The sequence below is a fragment of the Neomonachus schauinslandi genome, chromosome 4, assembly GCF_002201575.2.
Source record: "Neomonachus schauinslandi chromosome 4, ASM220157v2, whole genome shotgun sequence".
NCBI classification, from domain to species: Eukaryota; Metazoa; Chordata; class Mammalia; order Carnivora; family Phocidae; genus Neomonachus; species Neomonachus schauinslandi.
This window is the reverse complement of record NC_058406.1, coordinates 147,022,219-147,045,458: the sequence shown is the minus strand read 5'-3', so window position 1 is coordinate 147,045,458 and position 23,240 is coordinate 147,022,219. Positions and strand designations below refer to the sequence as shown.

The 23,240-nt window shown below is 39.4% G+C and overlaps 1 protein-coding gene across 2 annotated transcripts in view; it reads right to left on the bottom strand.

Annotated features, from left to right (window-relative positions):
* INTS8 (integrator complex subunit 8) overlaps positions 1 to 20,601 on the bottom strand; it is a 57,127-nt gene extending 36,526 nt beyond the window's left edge. For both annotated transcript variants that reach the window (XM_021688676.1, XM_021688675.2), the window contains exons 1-10: positions 20,327 to 20,601; positions 18,880 to 19,054; positions 16,538 to 16,678; positions 15,992 to 16,063; positions 15,001 to 15,052; positions 13,911 to 14,093; positions 9,137 to 9,244; positions 7,416 to 7,568; positions 4,127 to 4,227; positions 3,565 to 3,706 (exon numbers count right to left, since the gene is read on the bottom strand). In XM_021688676.1, coding sequence (XP_021544351.1) covers positions 3,565 to 3,706; positions 4,127 to 4,227; positions 7,416 to 7,568; positions 9,137 to 9,244; positions 13,911 to 14,093; positions 15,001 to 15,052; positions 15,992 to 16,063; positions 16,538 to 16,678; positions 18,880 to 19,054; positions 20,327 to 20,456 — 1,257 coding nt within the window. In that variant the 5' untranslated portion in view covers positions 20,457 to 20,601. The remainder of the gene's footprint in view (positions 1 to 3,564; positions 3,707 to 4,126; positions 4,228 to 7,415; positions 7,569 to 9,136; positions 9,245 to 13,910; positions 14,094 to 15,000; positions 15,053 to 15,991; positions 16,064 to 16,537; positions 16,679 to 18,879; positions 19,055 to 20,326) is intronic.
* Positions 20,602 to 23,240: the final 2,639 nt, after the last annotated feature.

Sequence of the window (23,240 nt, the reverse complement as noted above, 5' to 3'; positions counted from 1 at the left end):
ACACAGTGATGCTCTGTACATGTGTCATGAAACTTAGGGAATAGGTGTTAACTTCTGATAAGCAATATAACAAATGTGTTAACTAAGCTCAATTCTTAAAACAATTAAAACATGAAATAGGGGGCATCTCTATAAATGCTGTAAACATTTTCTTTTTTAAAGATTTTATTTATTTATTTGACAGAGAGCCCAAGTGGAGGGGTGGGGTGCATGTTGAGGACAGGGGTAGTGGGAGAAGCAGACTCCCCAGACGTTTAACCAACTGAGCCACTCAGGCGCCCCAATGTTACAAACATTTTAAAAACTTAATAAACTTAAAAATGTAGGTGAAGGGGGGTCATCTGGGTGGCTCAGTTGGTTAAGCATCTGACCCTTGATCTCAGGGTTGTGAGTTCAAGCCCTGCATCGGGCTCAACACAGGGCATGGAGCCTACTTAAAAAAAAATTTAGATGAAGTGGATAAATTCTTAGAAAACAACCTCTTAAGGGGCACCTGGGTGGCTCAGTCATTAAGCGTCTGTCTTTGGCTCAGGTCATGATCCCAGGATCCTGAGATCGAGCCCCGCATCAGGCTCCCCACTCTGCGGAAAGCCTGCTTCTCCCTCTCCCACCCCCTGCATGTGTTCCCTCTCTCACTGTCCCTCTCTCTGTCCAATAAATAAATAAAATCTTAAAAAAAAAAAAAAAACCTCTTAAAAATAATCAGGAAAAATAGACTACCTCTATACCCACTGATGAAACTGAAGCAATGCCAGAATCTTCCCTTACACAAAAAAACCTCCAAGCCCAAATATTTCATTGGTAAATTCTACCAAACACTTAAAGAAGCAATGAGTTCATTTTTATGGGAACTTTTCCAGGCAAGGAAAAAAGATACCCCAATTTATTTATGAGGTAAGAATGACCTTGGTACCAAAATCAAAGGTAGGACATGAAAAAAAAAAAATAGATGTATCAATTTCATACACGAATGTAAAAGACCTTAAAATATTACAAACTAAATCCTGCAATATGTATTTTAAAAAGATAACATATACCTAAAACTAATATAATGTTATATGTCAATTACATCTCAATTAAAAAAAAAAAGCCATGACCTAGCTGAGTTTACTACAAACAAGCCAAGGTAGTTTAACACTTAAAAATTAAGATTTTTGCAGCCACCACAGAAGACAGGATGGAGATTCCTCAAAAACTTAAAAACAGAACCACCATGTAATCCAGTAACTGCACTACTGGGTATTTACCCAAAGAATACAAAAACACTAATTCGAAAGGATATATGCACCCCCATGTTTACTTCAGCATTGTTTACAATAGCCAAACTATGGAAGCAGCCCAAATGTCCACTGACAGATAAATGGATAAATAAGATGTGGTATATATACGATAGAATACTGCTCAGCCATAAAAAAGAATGAAATCTTGCCATTTGCAACAACATGGATGGAATGAGAGTATACTGCTAAATGAAATAAGTCAGAGAAAGATAAATACCATATGATTTCACTCATATGTGGAACTTAAAACAAATGAACAAAAGAAAAAAAGAGAGAAAAACCAAAACAGACTCTTACCTACAAAGAATATCTAGAGGACTACCAGAGGGGAGGGGGGTGGGGGATGGATGAAAACGGTGAAGGGGATTAAGAGTACATTTATCTTTTTTTTTTTTTTTTTTAAGATTTTATTTATTTATTTGAGAGAGAGAATGAGATAGAGAGCATGAGGATCAGAGGGAGGAGCAGGGAGCCTGATGCGGCACTCGATCCCGGGACTCCAGGATCATGACCGGAGCCGAAGGCAGTTAGTTGCTTAACCAACTGAGCCACCCAGGCGTCCCAAGACTACATTTATCTTGATGAGCATTGAATAATACATGGACTTGTTGAATCACTATACAATAGTATACCTGAAACGAATATAACACTGTATGTTAACTGGAATTAAAGTTTTTTAAAAATTTAAAAATACGGGGCGCCTGGGTGGCTCAGCTGTTTAAGGGTCTGCCTTTGGCTCAGGTCATGATCCCAGGGTCCAGGGATGGAGCTCCGTGTCTCAGGCACTCTGCTCAGCAGGGAGCCTCCTTCTCCATCTCCCTCTGCTGCTCCCCCTGCTCGTGCTCTCTCACTGTCAAATAAATAAAATCTTTAAAAAAATAAAATAAATAAAATGTCTACACTACCCAAAGCAATCCACACATTTAATGTAATTCCTATCAAAATACCAACAGCATTTTTCACACAACTAGAACAATCAATCCTAAAATCTGTATGGAACCACAAAAAACCCTGAATAGCCAAAGCAGTCTCAAAAAAGAAAAGCTGGAGGCATCACAATTCCAGATTTCAACTTCTATTACAAGCTATAGTAATCAAAACAGTATGGTACTGGCACAAACACAGACACATATTAATAGAACAGAACAGAAAGCCTAGACATTAACCCACAATTATATGGTCAATTAATCTTTGACAAGGCAGAAAAGAATATCCAATGGGGAAAAAGACAATCTCTTCAACAAATGGTGTTGGGAAAACTGGACAGCAACATGCAAAAGAATGAAATTGGACCACTACTGTATACCATTTACAAAAATTAACTAAAAATGGCCAAAAACTTGAATATAAGACCTGAAACCATAAAACTAGAGGAAAACATAGGTAATAAGCTCCTTGACCTCAGTCTTAATGATGTTTTTTTTTTTTGGAGCTGACTCCAAAGGCAAGGGCAACAAAAGCAAAACAAAAAACAGACAAATGTGACTACATCTGCTTCTGCATAGCAAAGAAAGCCATCAACAAAATGAAAAGGTAGAAAAGCTGCAACTCATATATCCATTAAGGGGTTAACATCTTACAGCAATGAAAAATCAACTATAAATGCATACAACTTGGAAAAAATCCAATAAACATGTTTAGTGAAGGAAAATAAAAAATACATTTTGTATGATTTCATTTCTATAAAGTTCAAAACAGGCAAATTAAAGAATATTCTTTAAAGATTATCACAAAAGGCAGGACAGTGTTTCCTCAAGGGGAGATGGAGAGGGTTTGGTAAAGGTCATAAAAAGGACTTCTAGAGTGTTGGCAATGTTGTATTTTTGGAACTAAGTGGTATTAACTGTGCTTTATGTATTTTTCTCAATGTCTGTTACATTAAGACAGTTAAAGAGGTAGAAAGATCCAACACAAACACAGATTCTGGAGCTCACAGAAGAGAGGTTAGAGTTAGGACTTGGCAATGTTTAGTCAACAGGTGACTGAAGCTTTAAATAAGAATTAAAAAATGATATGGGAAGATTAGTGAGCCAAAAACAAAACTACTGTAAACAGAAACACTAAAAGGAGAGAAAAAAGAGATGTCGATTGAAAGACCAAGAAAACCCAGTAATGGAGAAACAGTAAAAAGCTCTAAGAGAAGAAAAGGTCGGAGAGAGGTCAGGCGTATCCAACACTGGCAAGTCAGATGAAGAGAGAAAAGAGGGCACTGGATTTGGCAACTAAGAGGTCATTGGTAAGTTTACAGCAAAATTATAAATCAAAAAGGGAAAAAATGTCTTACCTCAAGAAGAAAGTCTATTTTCTCTTTATTAGGTCTAAGAAATAGCTGGTTAAATTGAACACTAATCGCTCTACCTTCCAATATATCACGGACTGTGTTACAGGCACAGACTTTAAAACAGATTTCATCTAGAGCTTCATTTCTGTAGAATACAAAAGTAGACCCACTAATACATTCTTTTTAATAAAAAAAAAGGTATATATTACAAAACCAAATTCACAAGAATGAGTTATTTATCCTTGAGAGGTAAGATTTTAAGTTATTCAAGCACATGTCAAGGGTGGGGATAGAGCAGAACAGAAAAGTTTCACATCTGTCACAGATGATTTAGTTACAGCTTAGGTAACAGAACCAAATTCTGCTAATTTTTCCCAAGTGCTTTTAAAATGGATTAGATGAACATTAAAGTAGCTTCTCTGGCTGTGTTAATTTCCCATTTACTAATAGAGGTGAAACTGTCACAGACTTAGAAGTAATTTGGAGGTATATTTTTGATAAACCTAAATTGCACTTGCTCTTTTATCCAAAAATAAGAAAGTAGTTCTTCAATTTACTTACTTACCCCTGTTGAGCTTTCTGGAAGAGTTCCCTTAGTACTGACTGCCGGAACTGGACAGGTAAACTGAAGGTTAAGTTATCTTCAATGAAAATCTTTACTACATCCTAGAACACAGACATAAAATTGCATCCAGTTCAAAAATCATGGCAAAGTTTCTTTACTTTAAAAGTCTTTCCAAAAAGAAAAAAAAAAGTCTTTCTATAATGTAAAATATATATTGAAGAAAATCATGAAAATATCTTACTAGGAAAATCTTTTCTAAAACTTTAAAATTAGATTGAGGATAAAAATAGCCACCCACCCTCCAACCCTGCCTTTTCAAACTGAAGATCATGGACCAAAATGAGAGGTGAAGGAAGAAATCAATCAATAAGAAGCAATTCAGATATATTATTAGAAGTTGTAAAACCGTGGGGTGCCTGGGTGGTTCAGGTCATGATCTCGGGGTCCCGCGATTGAGCCCTGCTCGGTGGGGATTCTGCTTCCCCCTCCGTGCTCACTCACTTTCTCAAATAAATTTTTAAAAATCGTAAAATAAAAGTTGTAAAAATGCTTCTCATCCACTTTAAACAGCTTCATACAACAAGCTTTTAAAAATACTAAAACAGGGGCGCCTGGGTGGCTCAGTCGTTAAGCAGCTGCCTTCGGCTCAGGTCATGATCCCAGGGTCCTGGGATCGAGCCCCACATCGGGCTTCCTGCTCTGCGGGGAGTCTGCTTCTCCTTCTCCCTCTCCCCCTGCTTGTGTTCCCTCTCTCACTATGTCTCTCTCTGTCAAATAAATAAATAAAAATCTTTAAAAATAAATAAATAAATAAAAATAAAAATACTACAACAGTTAAAATAACTCAACTGGAAAAAGCATGCAAAGGAACAATTATAATAAATTTAAATGGTTTAAAATATAGAAGCTAGGGCGCCTGGGTGGCTCAGTTGGTTAAGCGACTGCCTTCGGCTCAGGTCATGATCCTGGAGTCCCGGGATCGAGTCCCGCATCGGGCTCCCTGCTCAGCGGGGAGTCTGCTTCTCCCTCCGGCCCTCCCCCCTCTCATGTACTCGCTCTCTCTCATTCTCTCTCTCTCAAATAAATAAATAAAAAAATCTTTAAAAAATAAAATAAAATAAAATAAAATATAGAAGCTAGTGAATTACAAAAAAAAAAAAAACCTGTACCATTCCATACACACTTTGTCTTGGCTCTTTATCAAGCAATGTAAGAGGAGGAAAAAGGAGTGATAACGTAAGGAGAAAGGGAAGAGGAATGCCGAAACATCTGAAACTAATCTGCTGCCACCACAAAAGTACTGACAAAAGTGGTTTCACAACCACGGAGCAACACTGTTTCACCTCCATAGCAAAACATGAACAGTGTGGGCCTACACCTAGAAAGACAGCCTCTTCCCCCATGCGAGAAGACACATTTGTTACAGCTGTTCATTCATCCATTCATTCATTGGGGGCAGAGGGAGAGAGAATCTCAAGTACGCTCACGCCCAGTGCGGAGTTGGAACGCAGCTCAGATCTCACAAGCCCAAGATCATGACCTGAGCCAAAAATCAAGCATTGGATGCTTACCTGACTGAGCCACCCAGGCGCCATCAAATAACTACCTGATCAGCACAAAAACTGTACACTTTATATAAAGAGAACCGTATTTGTAAAAACAGGCTGAATAGGATTTCTACATACTCCTGTATATATAACTGAAGTGATAAATCTCAGTGTTGTAATAAAATTGTGATTTTCCTCTTCCTAGCTACTCATTACAATACCTTCTGATTTACAAATGTTGGCTCTTCCTTATATTCAGTTAACATATGCCCATCCATGAGTAATATTTCTAAGGTCTTGTTTACATAGGTTTACCACTCCAAAGAGCTTCTTAAAAGATTCTTTATCTTACCATAAGTTATCTCCACCCTCCATAAGTCTGTATTAGGGATACAGAACTAAAAGATATTAAATAAATTTATCTGTATCTAATCTGTCTTTAAGAAAGTTTTGTTTTCTTCCCTAAGGCAAAGCAGAATTTGAAAAGGGGGCAGAAGTGGGGGAGGAAGTACTATCCCTTCTCTTCTCCTATTTTCTGTGTGGGTGGGGGGGGATTCTATTTGGGGCACCTGGGCGGCTCCGTCGGTTAAGCGTCTGCCTTCGGCTCAGGTCATGATCGCAGGGTCCTGGGATTAAGCCCCGCATCGGGCTCCTTGCTCTGTGGGGAATCTGCTTCTCCCTCCCCTCCCCGCTTGTACTCTCTGTCTCTCCTTCTCTCGCTCTCAAATAAATAAAATCTTAAAAAAAAATTCTATTTAAAATTAATTAAAAGCTTGGCTAAAGGGCGCCTGGGTGGCTCAGTGGGTTAAGTGTCTGCCTTCAGCTCAGGTCATGATCCCAGAGTCCTGGGATCTCGTCCCGTATGGGGCTCCCTGCTCAGCGGGGAGCCTGCTTCTCCCTCTCTCCCCTATTCGTGCTCTCTCATTCTCTCTCTCAAATAAATAAAATCTTTTAAAAAAAATTAAAAATAAAAATAAATAAAAAGCTCGGCTAAAAGTCCATTTGTAGAGACAAAACTAAAGATATGCTCTAGCTTTGTTATTTCATGACTCTTACTTTGAGTTAACATGAAGGCTCTATTCATTTTCTAGAATGAAGGCTTTCCGATAAAGATTTTAAAAGTACAAATGCTAATTCCCAGTGGTTTTCATTATAAAACTAAAAATATATACCCAAAGTAGGCACTAAAAATCTCGAGACTAATTTAAGCCCTCTGCATGGGTAAAACTGAGGTAACGACCAGACTCGCTGGTAAAGCAAGCTCTGTAACAGACCACCCAAACCTACCACCACCACTCTGCTCACTTCCTTCTTCAGTCTTCATATCTGTAGTGACTAACAAGGCTGGGCTACAGGGCCATGCTTTTAAGTCAGACACAAGACTTAAGGCTCCACAAAGCTAACAATTCTCTACCTTTAATTGTAAAAATTAAAAGTTCTGCTTACAGAGTTTCTTAAAGAATTTACTTAACACGGGCAAATTCTATACTTTCAAAAAAGGATATTATCAAAATGAGTCAATATCTGTATAGTGCACTTAGTTTATAAACTATAACTTCTCACTTGGTTCTCATAGGGAGCCTATGAAATCAGTTAATTATTACCACCATTTTAGAGGCCAATCTGTTTTACTTGCCCCAAATCATACAACTGGTAAATGGTGATGCCAGAATTTGAACTCCCTTCTGTTTGGTTTCCAAAGCTTTTCAACTACACTATTACATCCCCATCACACATCTTACCTGATAGTTGTCAGATCTCAAACAAATATGGACTTGACTATATGAAGTCAATTGTTGAGATGTACTATCAGAAGGGACAAGAACATCACATGCTTGACAATAGCCCGCTAACCGCTTCTCATCTATGGTACAATGAAGAGATAATGAACCTATCTGTAAAGTAAGAAGTATACATCATTATCCATCAATGTGACATAAACAACAGTCTAGTATCCACGCAATGCATTTTAACAGTACAAGAAAACATAATGGAAAATTCAGGGCTGGAGGAACCAAAAAAAACCCCGAAAAGGTTAAAAGTTTAGAGCACGGGTTAGCCAACTATTGTTCACAGGCCAAATCTGGCCTGTGGCCAATTTCTGTAGACCTCTTGAGCTAAGAACCACATTTAAGGTTGTAAAGGAAAAAAACAAAACAAAACAAAACAACACAATAAATGAGTATATTAAACTGAATATAGCCCACAACGCCTAAAATATCTACTCTTTGGCCTTTTACAAAAGTTTGCTGACTCCTGGTTTAGAGTTTTCAGGCCAACATACAAAAGGTAGACATCATCATTACTCTAAGTAGGAATGACAATTAAGACATTAACAAAGAGCGAATACTGTTAAATAAAAGTATTTAAAAATACGTAAGAGGAGAACAAATCTGATGAGACACCTGGACAAAGTAAAATGGGAATTCCCAATAGGTCTAGAATAGATTTAAAGTAAATCTCTTGAACATTTATCATCTTTCTCTGATGAGAAGAGACTGAAATGGGAATTGTTCTAGGCACGAAGCACATAAAAACCTATATACTTTAAAATCCAGTTGCCGGAATCATAAAAATAAAAATGCAAGTAATAAACATATGAAAAAATTCTAAGAATTAAGGAAATGCAAATGTTTTAAAGTTAGTTATTTCACCCAACTAAATTAGCAATTGGAGGGGAAAAAGAAAAACACACTGCACCGCAGATCAGCATACCCTGAGAGAAATGTACCTGGAAAGCAACTTGGTTTTATGTTTCACAGCCTTTACAAAATTAATAACCATTGACATGATGATTTCACTTGTAGGAATTTAACTTGAAAGTATCTAAAAACCAAACAAAAACTTATGCTTGGAGGGGCACCTGGGTGGCTCAGTTGGTTAAGCAGCTGCCTTCGGCTCAGGTCATGATCCCAGGATCCTGGGATCGAGCCCCACATCGGGCTCCATGCTCAGTGGAGAGTCTGTTTCTCCCTCTCCCTGCCTCTCTGCCTACTTGTACTCTCTCTCTCTCTCTGTCAAATAAGTAAATAAAATCTTTAAAAAAAAAAAAAACTTATGCTTGGAGATAGAAATATCATAGCTTTACAATAAATAAAAACAGCAAACATAAATGCCCAAATATTAGAGAAATGAAGTAAAGCACAGTACATCTATACAGCAGAATACATTTAAACGTCTATTCAAAGATTTAAGCATAGTAACAATATAGTAAATATAGTTAGTCTAAGCTTATCTGTATAAAAACAAAGAATGAAAACAGGGAGAAAATAAGTTAAAATTACAAAAGGAGTAATTTCTAAGCAGTAGTATTACAGATTTTCAGAATGTTTTCAGTATTTTTTAAAACTTACCAAATGTACTACAACGAACACTTGTTCTATCATCATCAGAAAAAGTAAAGCCAAAAAATATGTAACTTTTTAAGGACTGAATATTATGTGCCTGTTATCACAGTACTTACCTCTGCAATTAGTTCTTTGGTTCTAAAAAACTTTTCTCTGGCATTTTCATAGACAGCTGAATTTGTAGAGCCTTGCTGGAAGTATGCTGCACCCAAATCATAACACACCTAAAATGGTGATGAATACCAATCTGCTTAGTAACTTTTTTTTTTTAAGATTTTATTTATTTGTTTGACAGAGAGAGAGAGTGAGAGATAGTGAGAGCAGGAACACAAGCAGGGGGCGTGGGAGAGGGAGAAGCAGGCTTCCCGCGGAGCAGGGAGCCCGATGCAGGGCTTGATCCCAGAACCCTGGGACCATGACCCGAGCCGAAGGCAGCTGCTTAACGACTGAGCCACCCAGGCGCCCTGTAACTTTTCATTTTTAAGAGCTGACAAAACTCAAAATTATGTTTAGCTCAGCAAAACAGGTACATCTAAAAAAAAAAAAAAAAAAACACCTTTCAGTGAGCAATGAAACAACGTTCTTAGCCACAAGCAACAGAATCCAGCAGATTGATTTAAGCAGAAAACAGATTTAACTGGTAAGATTTCAGGTGGCCTTTAGAATTTCTGGGCCAAAGAATCAGGCTTGGAAAACCAAAGGGGCAAGGGAGGCAAGAAGCCAAGATGAGAGCCCAAACTGACCTAGGGAGCACTGCAGCCATCTCAACACTAGACTCCAAAGCTCTTATCACCCGCGGCCACCAGCTCTACACAGAGAACAGCAGCGAGCTATACTCTTGCTAAGGCTGCCCCTGGAAGCCAGAGCTTACCGTCACCGTTGCTGCCACTCACCATCGTAATGGATTCTCTACCATCTCATTTTTTTTTTTTTTATTTTATTTTAGAGACAGAGAGAGAGAGAGAGAGCCAAGCATGTGCACAAGTGCGGGAAGGGGCAGAGGGAGAGAATGACCTGAGTCAAAACCACAGTCTGACGCTTAACCAACTGTGCCACCCAGGCGCCCCAATCTCCACTTCTTTTTAAAGTGGGGGAGAGCGGGCACACCTGGGTGGCTCAGTCAGTTAAGCGTCTGCCTTCAGCTCAGGTCATGATCCCAGGGTCCTGGGATTGAGTCCCGCATCGGGCTCAATGCTCCGCGGGGAGCCTGCTTCTCCCTCTGCCTCTGTCTCTCTCTGTCTCTCATGAATAAATAAATAAAATCTTAAAAAAAAAAAAAAAAAAGTGGGGAAGAGCAAATGACTGGCCAGAGTGAAATAGAGAAATGTGAACTATAAAAGAATAGAAAAAGACAACTAAAAAAGTACTAAGGGAATTTGTGTATTTCAAGAACCTTCTTAAACTGATGCCTAGATTCACCAAATGCAGAACTCAAAGACTCATATTATTTAATTCAACTTGAACATTTTATGAACAGGAACAAGGCCCAGAAAGTGACAATGTCTGCTTAAAAGCATATAACCAAGTACCGGCAGAGCCCAGGCTCAAAGCCAGATCCCTACAGCTCCTTATATCCTGTCTCAAGTTTATTCTACACATGGCTGACAGATTTTTTTTTTTTTTTTTTTTTTAAAGATTTGAGAGAAAGAGGGAGAGGGAATCTCAAGCAAACTCTGCGCTGAGCGTGACGTGGGGATCAACCCCACAACCTGGAGGTCATGACCCGAGCAGAAACCATGAGTCAGACACTCAACCAACTGAACCACACTGGTGCCCCAACAGATCTTTCTTTAAAAAGTCTTCAAGTTATTCCCCCAAGTAGGAGAAAGTTCAAATTCCTTGGCCTGATTTTTTTTTTTTTTTTTAAAGATTTTATTTATCTATTTGACAGAGAGAGACACAGCCAGAGAGGGAACACAAGCAGTGGGAGTGGGAGAGGGAGAAGCAGGCCTCCCCCTGAGCAGGGAGCCCGATGCGGGGCTCGATCCCAGGACCCCGGGATCATGACCCGAGCAGAAGGCAGACGCTTAACGACTGAGCCACCTAGGCGCCCCCCTTGGCCTGATTTTTAAGGGTCTCAGAATTGGGACTAACTTCTCTCTCCAAATCTCCCATTCTCTTCAATTTCAACCACACCAGCCTATTCAATTCCCCATTCCTATCAGATCCTAGAAATAAACTTCATTCCACACCCTTTATTTCCATCTACACAAAACCAACCTTAGCCAATGGGTACTTATTTCTCCTCCAAACTCCTAAGCTGTAATAGTGTGATATTCATTAGAACTACTCTTTACTGATATGCAATATATATACAATACATATATATATATATTCTGTCTTCTTGAGCTAATCAGGATGAATTCTCCGCCTCTAGGATACTGCCTTCCATTATTTAGTCCACATTAAATGTCTGGCTGATTTTCATCCTAGAGTGCTTCCTCCCACCTGGAGCAAAGGGGTGCTAAAGAAGTTTAAAAAAAAAAAAGGAAATGGATATACAGATATTTATACACACATGCACACGTATTATAATTTCATGTAATTCCCCTTTCCAGGCAAAGACAGAGTACAAGATACCAAAACAGTATTTTCAAGTATTACTATATTAACTAGCCATCAAAACAAGTTTGGGGTTTTTTGTTTTTTTTTTTAAGATTTTTAAGTAATCTCTACACACAACGTGGGGCTCCAACTTAGTCACAGGAGTCGCATGCTCCACCAACTGAGCCAGCCAGGCACCCCCATTAAAACAAGTTTAGGGGCACCTGGGTGGCTTAGTTGGTTGAGCATCTTGCCTTCGGCTCTGGTCATGATTCCAGGGTCCTGGGATCAAGCCCTGTGTCAGGGTCCCTGCTCAGCGGGGAGCCTGCTTCTCCCTCCCCCTCTGCCTGCCACTCCCCTTGCTTGTGCTCTCTCTCAAATAAATAAAATCTTAAAAAAAAAAAGCTTAAATTCTAGAGGCACCTGGCTGGCTCAGTACAGCATGCAACTCCTGATCCCGGGGACATGAGTCTGAGCCTTCAATTAAAAAAATAAAACAAGTTTAAATTCTGTAATTAAGAGGTAGTCAATAGGTTAAAAACAAAAAGCCTGATTAATAAAGCTGCCCTGAAGGACAGTAAATACTTTCAGATTTACTGGGGAATGAATGTAAAGATTTTCCTTTTGAGTCAGGTAAATTTTAGTAATACAAAGAATGCACTTTAAATATTAACATGCCAGGGGCGCCTGGGAGGCTCAGTCGGTTAAGCGGCTGCCTTCGGCTAAGGTCATGGTCCCGGAGTCCTGGGATCAAGCCCCGCATCGGGCTCCCTGCTCAGCGGGAAGCCTGCTTCTCCCTCTCCCACTCCCCCTGCTTGTGTTCCCTCTCTTGCTGTGTCTCTCTCTGTCAAATAAGTAAAATCTTTAAAAAAAATAAATATTAACATGCCAGGAAGTGAGTATTGCTACTAATTTGCCATTCAAGACACAGAATTAGGACTCAGCTATGTAATCAAGAGAATATATGAGAGCTTACCTAGCACACTGAGATGTTTTGTTAAGAGTTGTTTTGTTTTTCATGTTATATCACCCACTCTATGGTGAAAATCAGAAGTATTACCAATATTTTTCAAACAGACTCTCAGTGATTATAAGATACTACAGTACCAGAAGCTCTCGTATATGCAAGTTTCATTAACAATTTAAAGAAGTTACCAGTTGCCAATCCTCACTACTTCTATTCCAACTGTGACCTCAATCTCATCAGGCACTGAAAAACTGACTACCTTCAATTCTGCAACCAGCTAATCGGAAAAGGTACCTCCCAACACTCTGTCATGGTTATTCCTGCCCATTTCATAATGGAAAACAATGATTAAAGAAATCATGCAAGGGGTGCCTGGCTGGCACAGTGGGTAGGGCATGAGACTTGATCTCAGGGTTGTGAGGTCGACCCCCACTTTGGGGGTAAAGTTTACTTTAATTTTTAAAAAAGAAACTGCCAAACTGTTTAAAAAAAAAAAAAGATGACATGCCAACTCACACAAAGAAAAGAACACGGAATAGAAAATGCACTATCCTCGTGGCTCTCTTTAGGTAGTTTCTGAATGTGTTAAAATTTCTATTATACTCAAGATTCTGTGCTAAAAAGTGAGGAAGACGGGAAATACACATTAAAAAAAAGACACCTCAGAGAGTTTACAATCCAACAGAGAAAGACAACATGAATACATAATTTCTCACAATATCAACTAAAAGCCGTCAAAGGGATTAGAAAGCAAACAACTTTAAGAGCCTTAAAACACTAGTTACTTTCTCTAGGAGCCTATATTTTTCAAAGTATAGTATTTGTTTTGCAGGGGTTTTTTTTTGGTCTAATTAAATATCTAATAATACAAATGAATTGTAAAAATCAGTTGCATGCTCACTGCATTCTCAATATTTAAACTGTTTCCTAAACACGACTGGGAAACGATTTCAGAGACAATAAATCAAACAAAATTTCCCTTCCATTTCTTTTAGAAAAATTTAAGTGAAATCTTAAAAAACCTACAAATTAAATATGATGCAAAAGGGTGCTTCAGTGGCTCAGTCGGCTAAGTGTCTGCCTTCGGCTCAGGTCATGATCCCAAGGTCCTGGGATGGAGCCCAGCATTGGGCTCCCTGCTCAGCGGGGAGTTTGCTTTTCCCTCTGCCTCTCCCCTCCCCCTAACCCTCCCCCACTTGCGCACGTGCTCACACTCTCTCTCAAATAAATAAACTTTTAAAAAATAAATATGATGCAAAGTTTTAATACCATCTTAAATCAAAATCAGAGAAACAAAGGCAGAAATTAAAAATACCAGAATGATCTCATTTAAGATTTTCCAAAAATTTGCCACACACTGATTAAATAGATATAAATACCTGGCACTGCATCTCCTCGGTTCTGATTTTCAGTCCAGCGGTAGAACTCTCAGTTTCTCCATTTACCATGCCTGGCTCCACTGCCAATAAATCTAGTGTTCGCATCGTGTGGACATAAAGATCCTTGTTTAATTTAAGGGCTGCCTCTAGTACCAAAATAGAATCAGAAGCTTGCTCTTTTAGCTACAAAAATTCAATAAAAAAATTATTAAAATACAGAAACCACAGAAAATTAACCAAAATATATTCACAGGATGCTCAGTAGCTTGTGGTACTAAGCTATTAAAAACATTTTTTACCACAGCAAGAGTGCAATTAGATCTGTTGAGATCGTTATCTTAAATTCTAAAAAATACAGTAAAAGTTCCTATTGTGAAATTAGAAAATACAAAGTGGAAAAGATATTTTTTTTAAACAGAAAATTGGAAGAAAAATACTTTAAAGATTTGCATCCACTGATTTATTCAAGAAATGTTTGTATGCACCATTGTGTCGGCCATTTAGTAGTCACTAGTAACAAGAATAAAATGATGCAGGATTTTTCTTCCACATTCAAAATACTACAGCATGTTAATTTTATACAGACACAGAACGTTTCTTATCTTCCCTCTCCTCTCCCAGCTCCTGGACTTTACATAGTATCTCTGGCACACTGTAGGGTTAAAGAATTACAGAGATCATTTTTAAATTATGGTAAATCCCACATTTCTACTTTTATATTAATAAATTTAAAAAATAACTGCTATATTTTTCTGACTACAGAAGTAATTTTAAAATATTAATATGTGCTTATTGTAGAATTTTGGGAGAATATTAAAGAATATAAAAACATCACCTGTAAGAGTGATTTCTCTTCCCTGCTCAAGTATCACAAAAATTCAACAAAAGAATTAATGGTGAAGCACCACCATTAACACTGAAAAGTTGTACAATTTACAGTTATTACCAAACTACGTTCTAACAGTAAAAACCTAAATGTCATTGCTTCTAGACCTTGCCAACTCTCATATACCTAAGGTTAGAAGAACCATGTGAATATACTCCCCATGCGCCCCAGAAATATGAAAGTATAACTGATGCCGATACTCACTACTTTCAAAATATTTTCTGTTAGCTCTTTCTCCTGTTGCATCTGATTCATACTAAAAGAGAAATAATTGAAGCTTAGACTTTTCCATCTTTTGAGTAACATTTGATGCTTTTCAGAGCATTATTCTTCAAACTGAGGTGGAATTTAAATAAAAATGTTTTTAATGCTATTTCTTTTCAAGCTTAAAAATAAATAAAAACTCGGGGTGCCTGGGTAGTTCAGCTGGTTAAGCAACCAACTCTTAATTTCTGCTCAGGTCATGATCTCAGGATCCTAGGATCAGGCCCCGAGTCAAGCTCAATGCTCAGCAGGGAGTCTGTTTGAAAATTCTCTACCTCTGCCCCTCCCCCCCCACTTGCGCGCTCTAAAACAAATAAATCTTTAAAAAACAAAACAAAAAAACTCAATTATGATGCTTATTTAACCATTATTTTCCCATTTGATTTGTGTTTAAAAAAATAACCCTCAATTTAAGACTAAAACTTACTGGCAGCAAAAGCTCATTTATATCAAGTTAGAAACTATGCTCTCTAGCTCCAAATCGGGTAAGCCACTACCTAGAATTTAAGAATTTGGTTTAAAACTCCACATACAGATAAATTCAGTAATTAACTTTTGGACTCTAAATCAATTTTACATATTAAAACAATTTCCCTATATACAAAACAAATACACCTTCACATAAATTTAATTACATGAAAAAAATCTTACTACTTTGGAGGTGAGCTAACACTTACTAAAGATGAAAGGCACAATTCACAAAGCACCACCCCCTTAGCTTTCCAGAGCTCTCTCTATTCTAGATGTCCAGAGCCCTACCTGATTCTCTCACCCTTCCAACTCCTCCAAACCTACCTGCATGCAGGCCTTCTTCCCTCTGGGTTCTACCCTACACCTTCTGTACCAGGGGTTTTTAAAAACTTGTAAGAACATTTTTTTTTTAAACTCTGATGAAGAAAGTGCCAACCAAGGGTCATATCTGCCAACTTACACACTTAACTGAGGAGGTCCAGGTTTTGCCTGTTTGACAGGAAAACTACTCTGAACAATTGTCCTAATTGCCCTGAAAAGAGAAGAAAAAGAAAATTTAATACATTATAAATATCACTTATTTTTTCAAGTACTCCTTAGAACGTATATTATAAATTATCTGAAGTTTTAATTCAGATAAAAACTTCATAAATCATCCACATTTTTATCAGAATGCTCGTATCTATGCAGTCATAAATTTTCTCCACCATCAGACTCAGTTTATAAGATCCTGTGAAAGATCTCTAGGGCATAGGGGACCCTTAAAAGCATACCCCTGAGGGGCGCCTAGGTGGCTCAGTCAGTTGAGCCTCTGCCTTCGCCTCGGGTCATGATCGGGGCCAGGGTCTTGGGGTTGAGCCCCAAGTTGGACTTCTGGCTCAGCGGCGAGTCTGCTTCTCCCTCTGCCTCTCCCCCCCCGCGCACCTTGTGCTCTCAATTACCCCTGAAAGCCAGAGTGCAATTAAACAGAGGCTGCCCAACACGTTAGGTCTATGAAAAAATTTACCATCTGTTGTAGAGAAGGATAGCCATGGCAGTGGTTGGAGGTAAAGTGGCCAGATCCATGTCCACATGCTTCGTCCCAGGAGGAACCTTACTGATACACAGCAATTCATTTAGTAGCATATTCAATACTGGAACAGACAAACTTAAAAGAAAGAAGCAAAACGTTCATGTCTGCATAAGAAGTGTAAAATACACAATTCAGTATTTTCACTGAAAATAATTACACTGCTAAAGGACTAAATCCACAGGGCCATTTTATTCACCTGTCTCAACAACTTATATGAAAATATTAAATTTCAAAATATTTTTAAAATCTCATTATGAAAACAATTTAAACATACACAAAAGTAGTCAGAATATAATGAACCCGTATGTGCCCATCATCTAGTTTCAACAACCAGCAACTGATGCTCATCTCTATTCTTACTTCCCTTCTTTCCATACTATTGTGAAGCAAATTTTTAACATTAAATCATTTCTTCCTTATGTGTTTCAGAACAGATCTCCAAAAAATTAACTCAACAGGGGTGCTTGGCTGGCTTAGTTGGAAGAGCATGTGACTCTTCATCTTGGGTTCATGAGTTTGAGCCCCACCCTGCGTGTAGAGATTACTTAAATAAAACTTTAAAAAACTGGGGCGCCTGGGTGGCTCAGTTAAGCGTCTGCCTTCGGTTCAGGTCATGATCCCAGGGTCCTGGGATTGAGCCCCGCACCAGGCTCCCTGCTGGGCGGGAAGCCTGCTTCTCCCCTCTCCCACTCCCCCTGCTTGTGTTCCTGCTCTCCCTTCCCTATCTCTCTGTCAAATAAATAAATAAAATCTTAAAAAAATTTTTTTACAAAATTAACATATTCACAGTATTAATTTCAGATCTAAAAAGTTTTCAGTTGCTTATCAAATATCCCATCAGTGCTCAATTTCCAACTGTATCATATATATCATACTTTCTTTGTACACATTACTATCTCTTGATATGCCTCCAGTCTATTAATGGATAGGCTTTCCCTCAGATTAAAGAATTCTTTAATTCTAATGCTTACCGCTGCAGAAGGCTGGTGAGAAAGTGTTTAAACACTACCAATGAGAGCATAAACTACTACAGCTCTCTTGGAATGCAATCTGGCAATATGCATCATGGGATTTAAAAATGTTTATACCACCTGAGTCAGCAATTTAATAATCTGTACTAAGGACATAACCAAAAATTCAGATAAAATTTAAGGACAAAGATATTTAAGGTTCTGTGATTTATTAGAGTGAAAAAGTAGAAATAAACTAAATATAAATGGGAAAACAGTTAATAAATTCTCCACATGATGGAATTATCTCCAAAAATACAAAATGGGGAAATGTTCATGATATTGTTATGTGGGGGAAAAAAGAAAAAGAAGGGGTGCCTGGGTGGCAGAGTCAGTTGGGCCTCTGACTTGGTTTTCGGCTCAGGTCATGATCTCAGGGTTGTGGGATGTGGCTCAGTGCTCAGCGGGCAGTCTGCTTGAGATTCTCTCCCTCTCCACCCACTAATTCTCTAAAATAAATAAATCTTTAAAATATAAATAGATACGTGTGTGTATATATACACATACCTATATATACCTGTATATACACATATGTATGTGTATATATATATATACACACACACATGGAGGGGGTGCCTGGCTTGCTCAGTCAGTAGAGCATCCAACTCTTGATCTCGGGGTCGTGAGTTTGAGCTCTATACTGGGTGCAGAGATTACTTAAAATAGGGAGAAAAACAACAAAAGTTACACAAAAATGTTAGAAGTACTTGTCTCCCCTCCCCTTTTATTTCCTAGTTTCTGAATTTTACAAGGTATTTTCTCTTTAAATTGTGAGAAAAGGGGGATGAAAAATCATTTTCTAAGCGTAGCCTTGATAGTACTTATTTGTTAACAAATAAGCACTGACTAAGATATTTTAATAGTTTGGGAGATAGTGATTGATTTATGACCAGTAAAAAATAACTGATTTAACAGCAAATCATCTGTATTATGTAATAACTATCATTAATTTTCATTTGCTTCAGATATGTAAAAATAAACTGAAACATTTAAAACTGTTTAGGTGTGGATTTTCCCTAGTTACCACATCAAGTAATAATGATAAACTACCTCATTATGGATAGATCTATACTTTAAAAGGTGATTTAAATTCATCTAACATTCAAATATTTTATACCTTCTGAAAAACAGTTGCATATTTTACCAAGAATATAGAGAAAAATAATTTGCACTTTAAGGGCTGATTATCATATAAGCATATATAGAAATAATCCCAAAATATCTAAATAGTACTTCAAAAATAGATTTCTTTTATATCTTGTGTACCTTTTCTCTAATATGTCTAAATCCCACTTCAAATGTGCAGCAACTTTAAGAGCAAGTAGTTTTAAAATACGATTTCTCTTGTTATCAGGCGGAGGTTGCACCTGGTTTTGCTCATTAACTGAAGGTTTGGAAGCCTGTTCCAAAAACTGAACAATAAGTTGAACTGGTGCAGGATCTAGGATGTAAAAGAAAATAAATTCTTAAATTTAAGTTTTAATTATCAAGATGCACAAGGTTTCACTGTACTGGTTTTTGGCCACAAAAGGGAACCCCGACAGCTCTGTAGTTATGACTAAGGATTATGATTTCTAAGAAGTATGCTTAGGGATTACAGGGAAGATCAGGAAGGGTGGTAAGGAGAAAGGGTATCAGACTCGTGCAGAAGAAAACACCTTCCAAGTAAGAACATAATGGTTTTAGGTTTCCAGATCAGCAAATACCCAATGTCAATTAGAGAAAAGACATGTCATCTTTAGAACTGTTTTAACACTTAATTAATGCGACCTGCCTCAAGTTACCTCTGCACCTGTTTCCATCAATGCAAAATAGAAGATACCACCACTTATCTGAGATTATGAAGGCTAAATTAAATGAGATAACAGATGAAAAGCATTAAGGCTGGCACCTAGAAAGCACTTAATAAATGTGTATGAAAAGCAATGAATGAAAAACATAATATGATACAGGCGGTTTTAGTGAAAACCACTAACTTCTGGCAGAGTTGTCTCCATAGTTAAGGCTGATGTAAACTGAACAAGCTACATCTTTATGAACTTTATGAGCAAAATACTATTCAAGAAACTTACGTTTTCATGCCAGTACCTCTTCCCAGAAATGCCTGGAGTTCTCCTCCTTCCCTAACAGCACTCATTAACTGGGGTATTAATCATGATCATTAAACACCCATGTTACAACTGTATAGCATTTCCTACTCTTAGAGATTTTCTCATTTTAATTTACAGACCAACTTTGGAGTATACAGATACATGTGTGCATATATATATGTATATATGTATAGTCGGTAAAATCCCCTCGCTGAGAAACAAAATAACTAGCGTCAGGATCAGCACCAGAACCGCAATTTCTCTCCGTCTCCAAACTGATCACGGGCCGGAGTTCTATAGGGGTGTGTCCGAGCCAGCCTCCCCAACCCACGCAATCTCACAAGACCACCTCGCAGATGCTAAAACCTCAAACAGTAAAAGGACCAAGGCGGAGGGGGACGGGAGGGGGAACGGGAGGGCCTTTGTTTGGTTTTTAAGCCCTGCACGGCGGTGCCCCGGCTCTGGGATGCTTAATGCTTAGCGAGGGGACCGGGCCAGAGCTCGACTCGGGTTCGCGCCTCCCGGACCCGCAGCTTCGTGGCGGAGGAGGTGCGGGCGAGAGCCAGGCGGACGGCGCCGGCGGCCGGGTCCCAGTCCCCTCCGGCTGCAGGCGCCGCGCTTACCCGGGCAGGGCTTGCGCAGATGTTTCTCCAACAGCGACTCCTCCAGCAGGAACTCGAACCAGCTGGTCTGCGGCGGGGTGCAGGGCCGGCTGGAGGTGGCCGCCTCCCGGTCCGCCGCCTCCGCGCTCATCCTGCCCCCGCCGCCGCTCCCCCCAGGGACGCTTCCCGGCTCCAACCTGACACTCGGACGCGTGCCTCTGGCCTGTGATCTACGGAACCTCCCCGGACGAGGCCACACTCAGAACGCCCTGGAAACCCACACAACTCAAAATGGCGGCGCGGCCCAGCAAGAGCTCGGGAACCTAAATCCGCCTCCTTGCGCCCCCGCCGCGCCTCCGGACCAGTCGTTGTTCGAGTTGTAGAGAAAGGGGGCGGGGACAACCCTTAGATCACGCCTCCTCCCCGGTTGCCATGGGAGACGACTGGCAAGGAAGCTGGGTCGCAAGTGGGCTTTCACCCTTTCCTGGGAGATTCTCAGCAAGAAAATAGAACAGCCTCATCCAAGATTACGGCGGACGTCAATGTCCTCATAAAAGACAGTGAAGACTACACGTGTAAACTGTGATCCAGGCAAAGCTTGTCTTTGGTGCTTTTAATTTCTTCATTTCCATTTCCTAGATTTCCTCCCACTTAGGTCCTCTCGGCCGGCCGAGGCGTCCTACTGGCTTGGGCACTAGCGTCCCTGAGCATCCTTCCTCGAAGGATGACAGAATGATGGCCCACAGTGAGATCTAGCTGTTCTGTTACTTCTCAGGACTAGCTCTCAATATTTAGCGCCCAGTTAATCCTCTTGATATCCCAGCTAGAGATACTGTTAATCCCATTTTCACATTTACCTCCATTCTGTAATGTTATGTTTTTAAATTAACAATTAAAATCGGAAAAAGTGTATTCATAGGTCGTGCATACGCTCTATGTAAAGAGTGCAAACTCGGCTAGGTTAAGCTGTTTAACCTCTCTGAACTTTAGTTTCCATATTTGTGCCTAATCTTAGGGTTGATAAAAGAATTCAAGGCAGAGCTTGAGATAATAAGGTAAATGAGATAAAGCAGTTAAGCTTTTAAAGATTTTATTTATGAGAGAGAACACGAGCAGGGAAGGGCAGAGTGAGAAGCAGGCTTCCCGCTGAGCAGGGAGCCCCACAGGGGTCTCCACCCCAGGGCCCTGGGATCATGACTTGAGCCCAAGGCAAAAGCTTAACCAACTGAGCCACCCTGGTGCCCCCAGTTAGGCTTTTTTTTTTTTTTTTTAAAGATTTTATTTATTTATTTGACAGAGAGAGAGAATGAGATGGAGTATGAGGGGGGGAGGGTCAGAGGGAGAAGCAGATCCCCCGCTGAGCAGGGAGCCCGATGCAGGACTCGATCCCAGGACTCCAGGATCATGACCTGAGCCGAACGCAGTTGCTTAACCAACTGAGCCACCCAGGCGCCCCCCCATTTTTAAACAAGGCCTGACATTTAGAACATCCATGTTACCTGATCTCATATAGTGCTTTTTTTTTTGCAAATTATTTTCATACACATGAATCTAATTTTCTCCTATAAACAAACTATTATACACCTTTTAACCAATGAAGAAACTGAGGTTCCAGAATTATCATTTGCCCAAAATTTCCCAACAAAGTTGAGGCTGAGCCACAGCTTTGGTGAACTTTCAGCTGGATCCAGGCTGCTTCGAACATGGGATAGCAAGGATAAGATCAATTGCTTATGGTCTTTTTCCAGAATGAAGAAGGAAGGCATTCATAAGTTTTAAGAAAAATAAATGGAAGTAACTCCTCCATAAGTGAAAGTAAATCAAATACTTAAGTGGCAATCCTTGCCTTATTCTTCTCTTCCTGCCCAACCCTCTTTCTGGGCTCTGTGCTGCCTCTCTTCCATTTAGTGGTCCCTAGGTTCCTTGTTCTCTTCTCACTGTAAAAACCATCCCTGGGTCACTACCCCCAATTAGTGCAATTCTATCCCAGGCTCTAAAGGAATCATTCATGTATTGGACTAATAAAACCATGAGGACTAAATTAATAAAATACAAATGGGGAGATTAAACAGTTATTTTCATGGAAGATTTGGCATGTTTTACTCACCAATTAGGCATAAAAAGATGAGCGGAGAAAGGATGGATCCCATGTTCCTGAGTCCAGTGATCAGGGTAGCTGACCTGTGTCTCTGTCCTTTATCAGTATAGTGAAGAGCTAAGGGATGGGTTTGAAATTCATGTTGGAAATGTTTGAATATGCACCATGTCTCAGGTGTCAGAATGGAAATGTCCAGAGGGCGGTGAGTTTTAGACAGATGATTCGTATACAGAAAAAAAAAAAAATCTAATAATAGTAGCAAATGCTCATTGGTGAACTCGCTGTGGGCACTGATTTAAGCACTTTATGCATTGTCTTAGTCCATTCAGGCTGCTAAACAAGATACCATAAACGGAATGGCTTTTAAACAACAGAAGTGTATTTCTCACAGTTCTGGAGGCTCCGTGCAAGATCAGGGCGCTAACATGGTTAAGTTCTAGTAACAGCTCTCTTCTGGGGTGCAGACGGCCAACTTATTGTATCCTCAACTGACAAAGCGGAAGGGAGCAAGTTCTTTCCTAAAGGCATTAATCCCATCCAGGAGGTCTCCACCATTATGAACTCATCTAATCCTAATTATTTTCCAGTGGTTCTGCCTATTAATACCATCTCAGTTAAGCCTCATCAGGTTAGGTGGTAGAGTTTCAACATTTCAACATATAAGTGGGAGGAGTACAAATATTCAGTCCATAACATGTATATTATCTCATTCAAGCCCTGTGAGGTGGGTTTCACCATGATCTTCATTTTCAGGTATTAAAACAGGCACAGAGAAATTTTTAAAACTTTCCTAAAGTCACACAGCTATTAAGTGCCAGAGGCTAAGCATAAATTTAA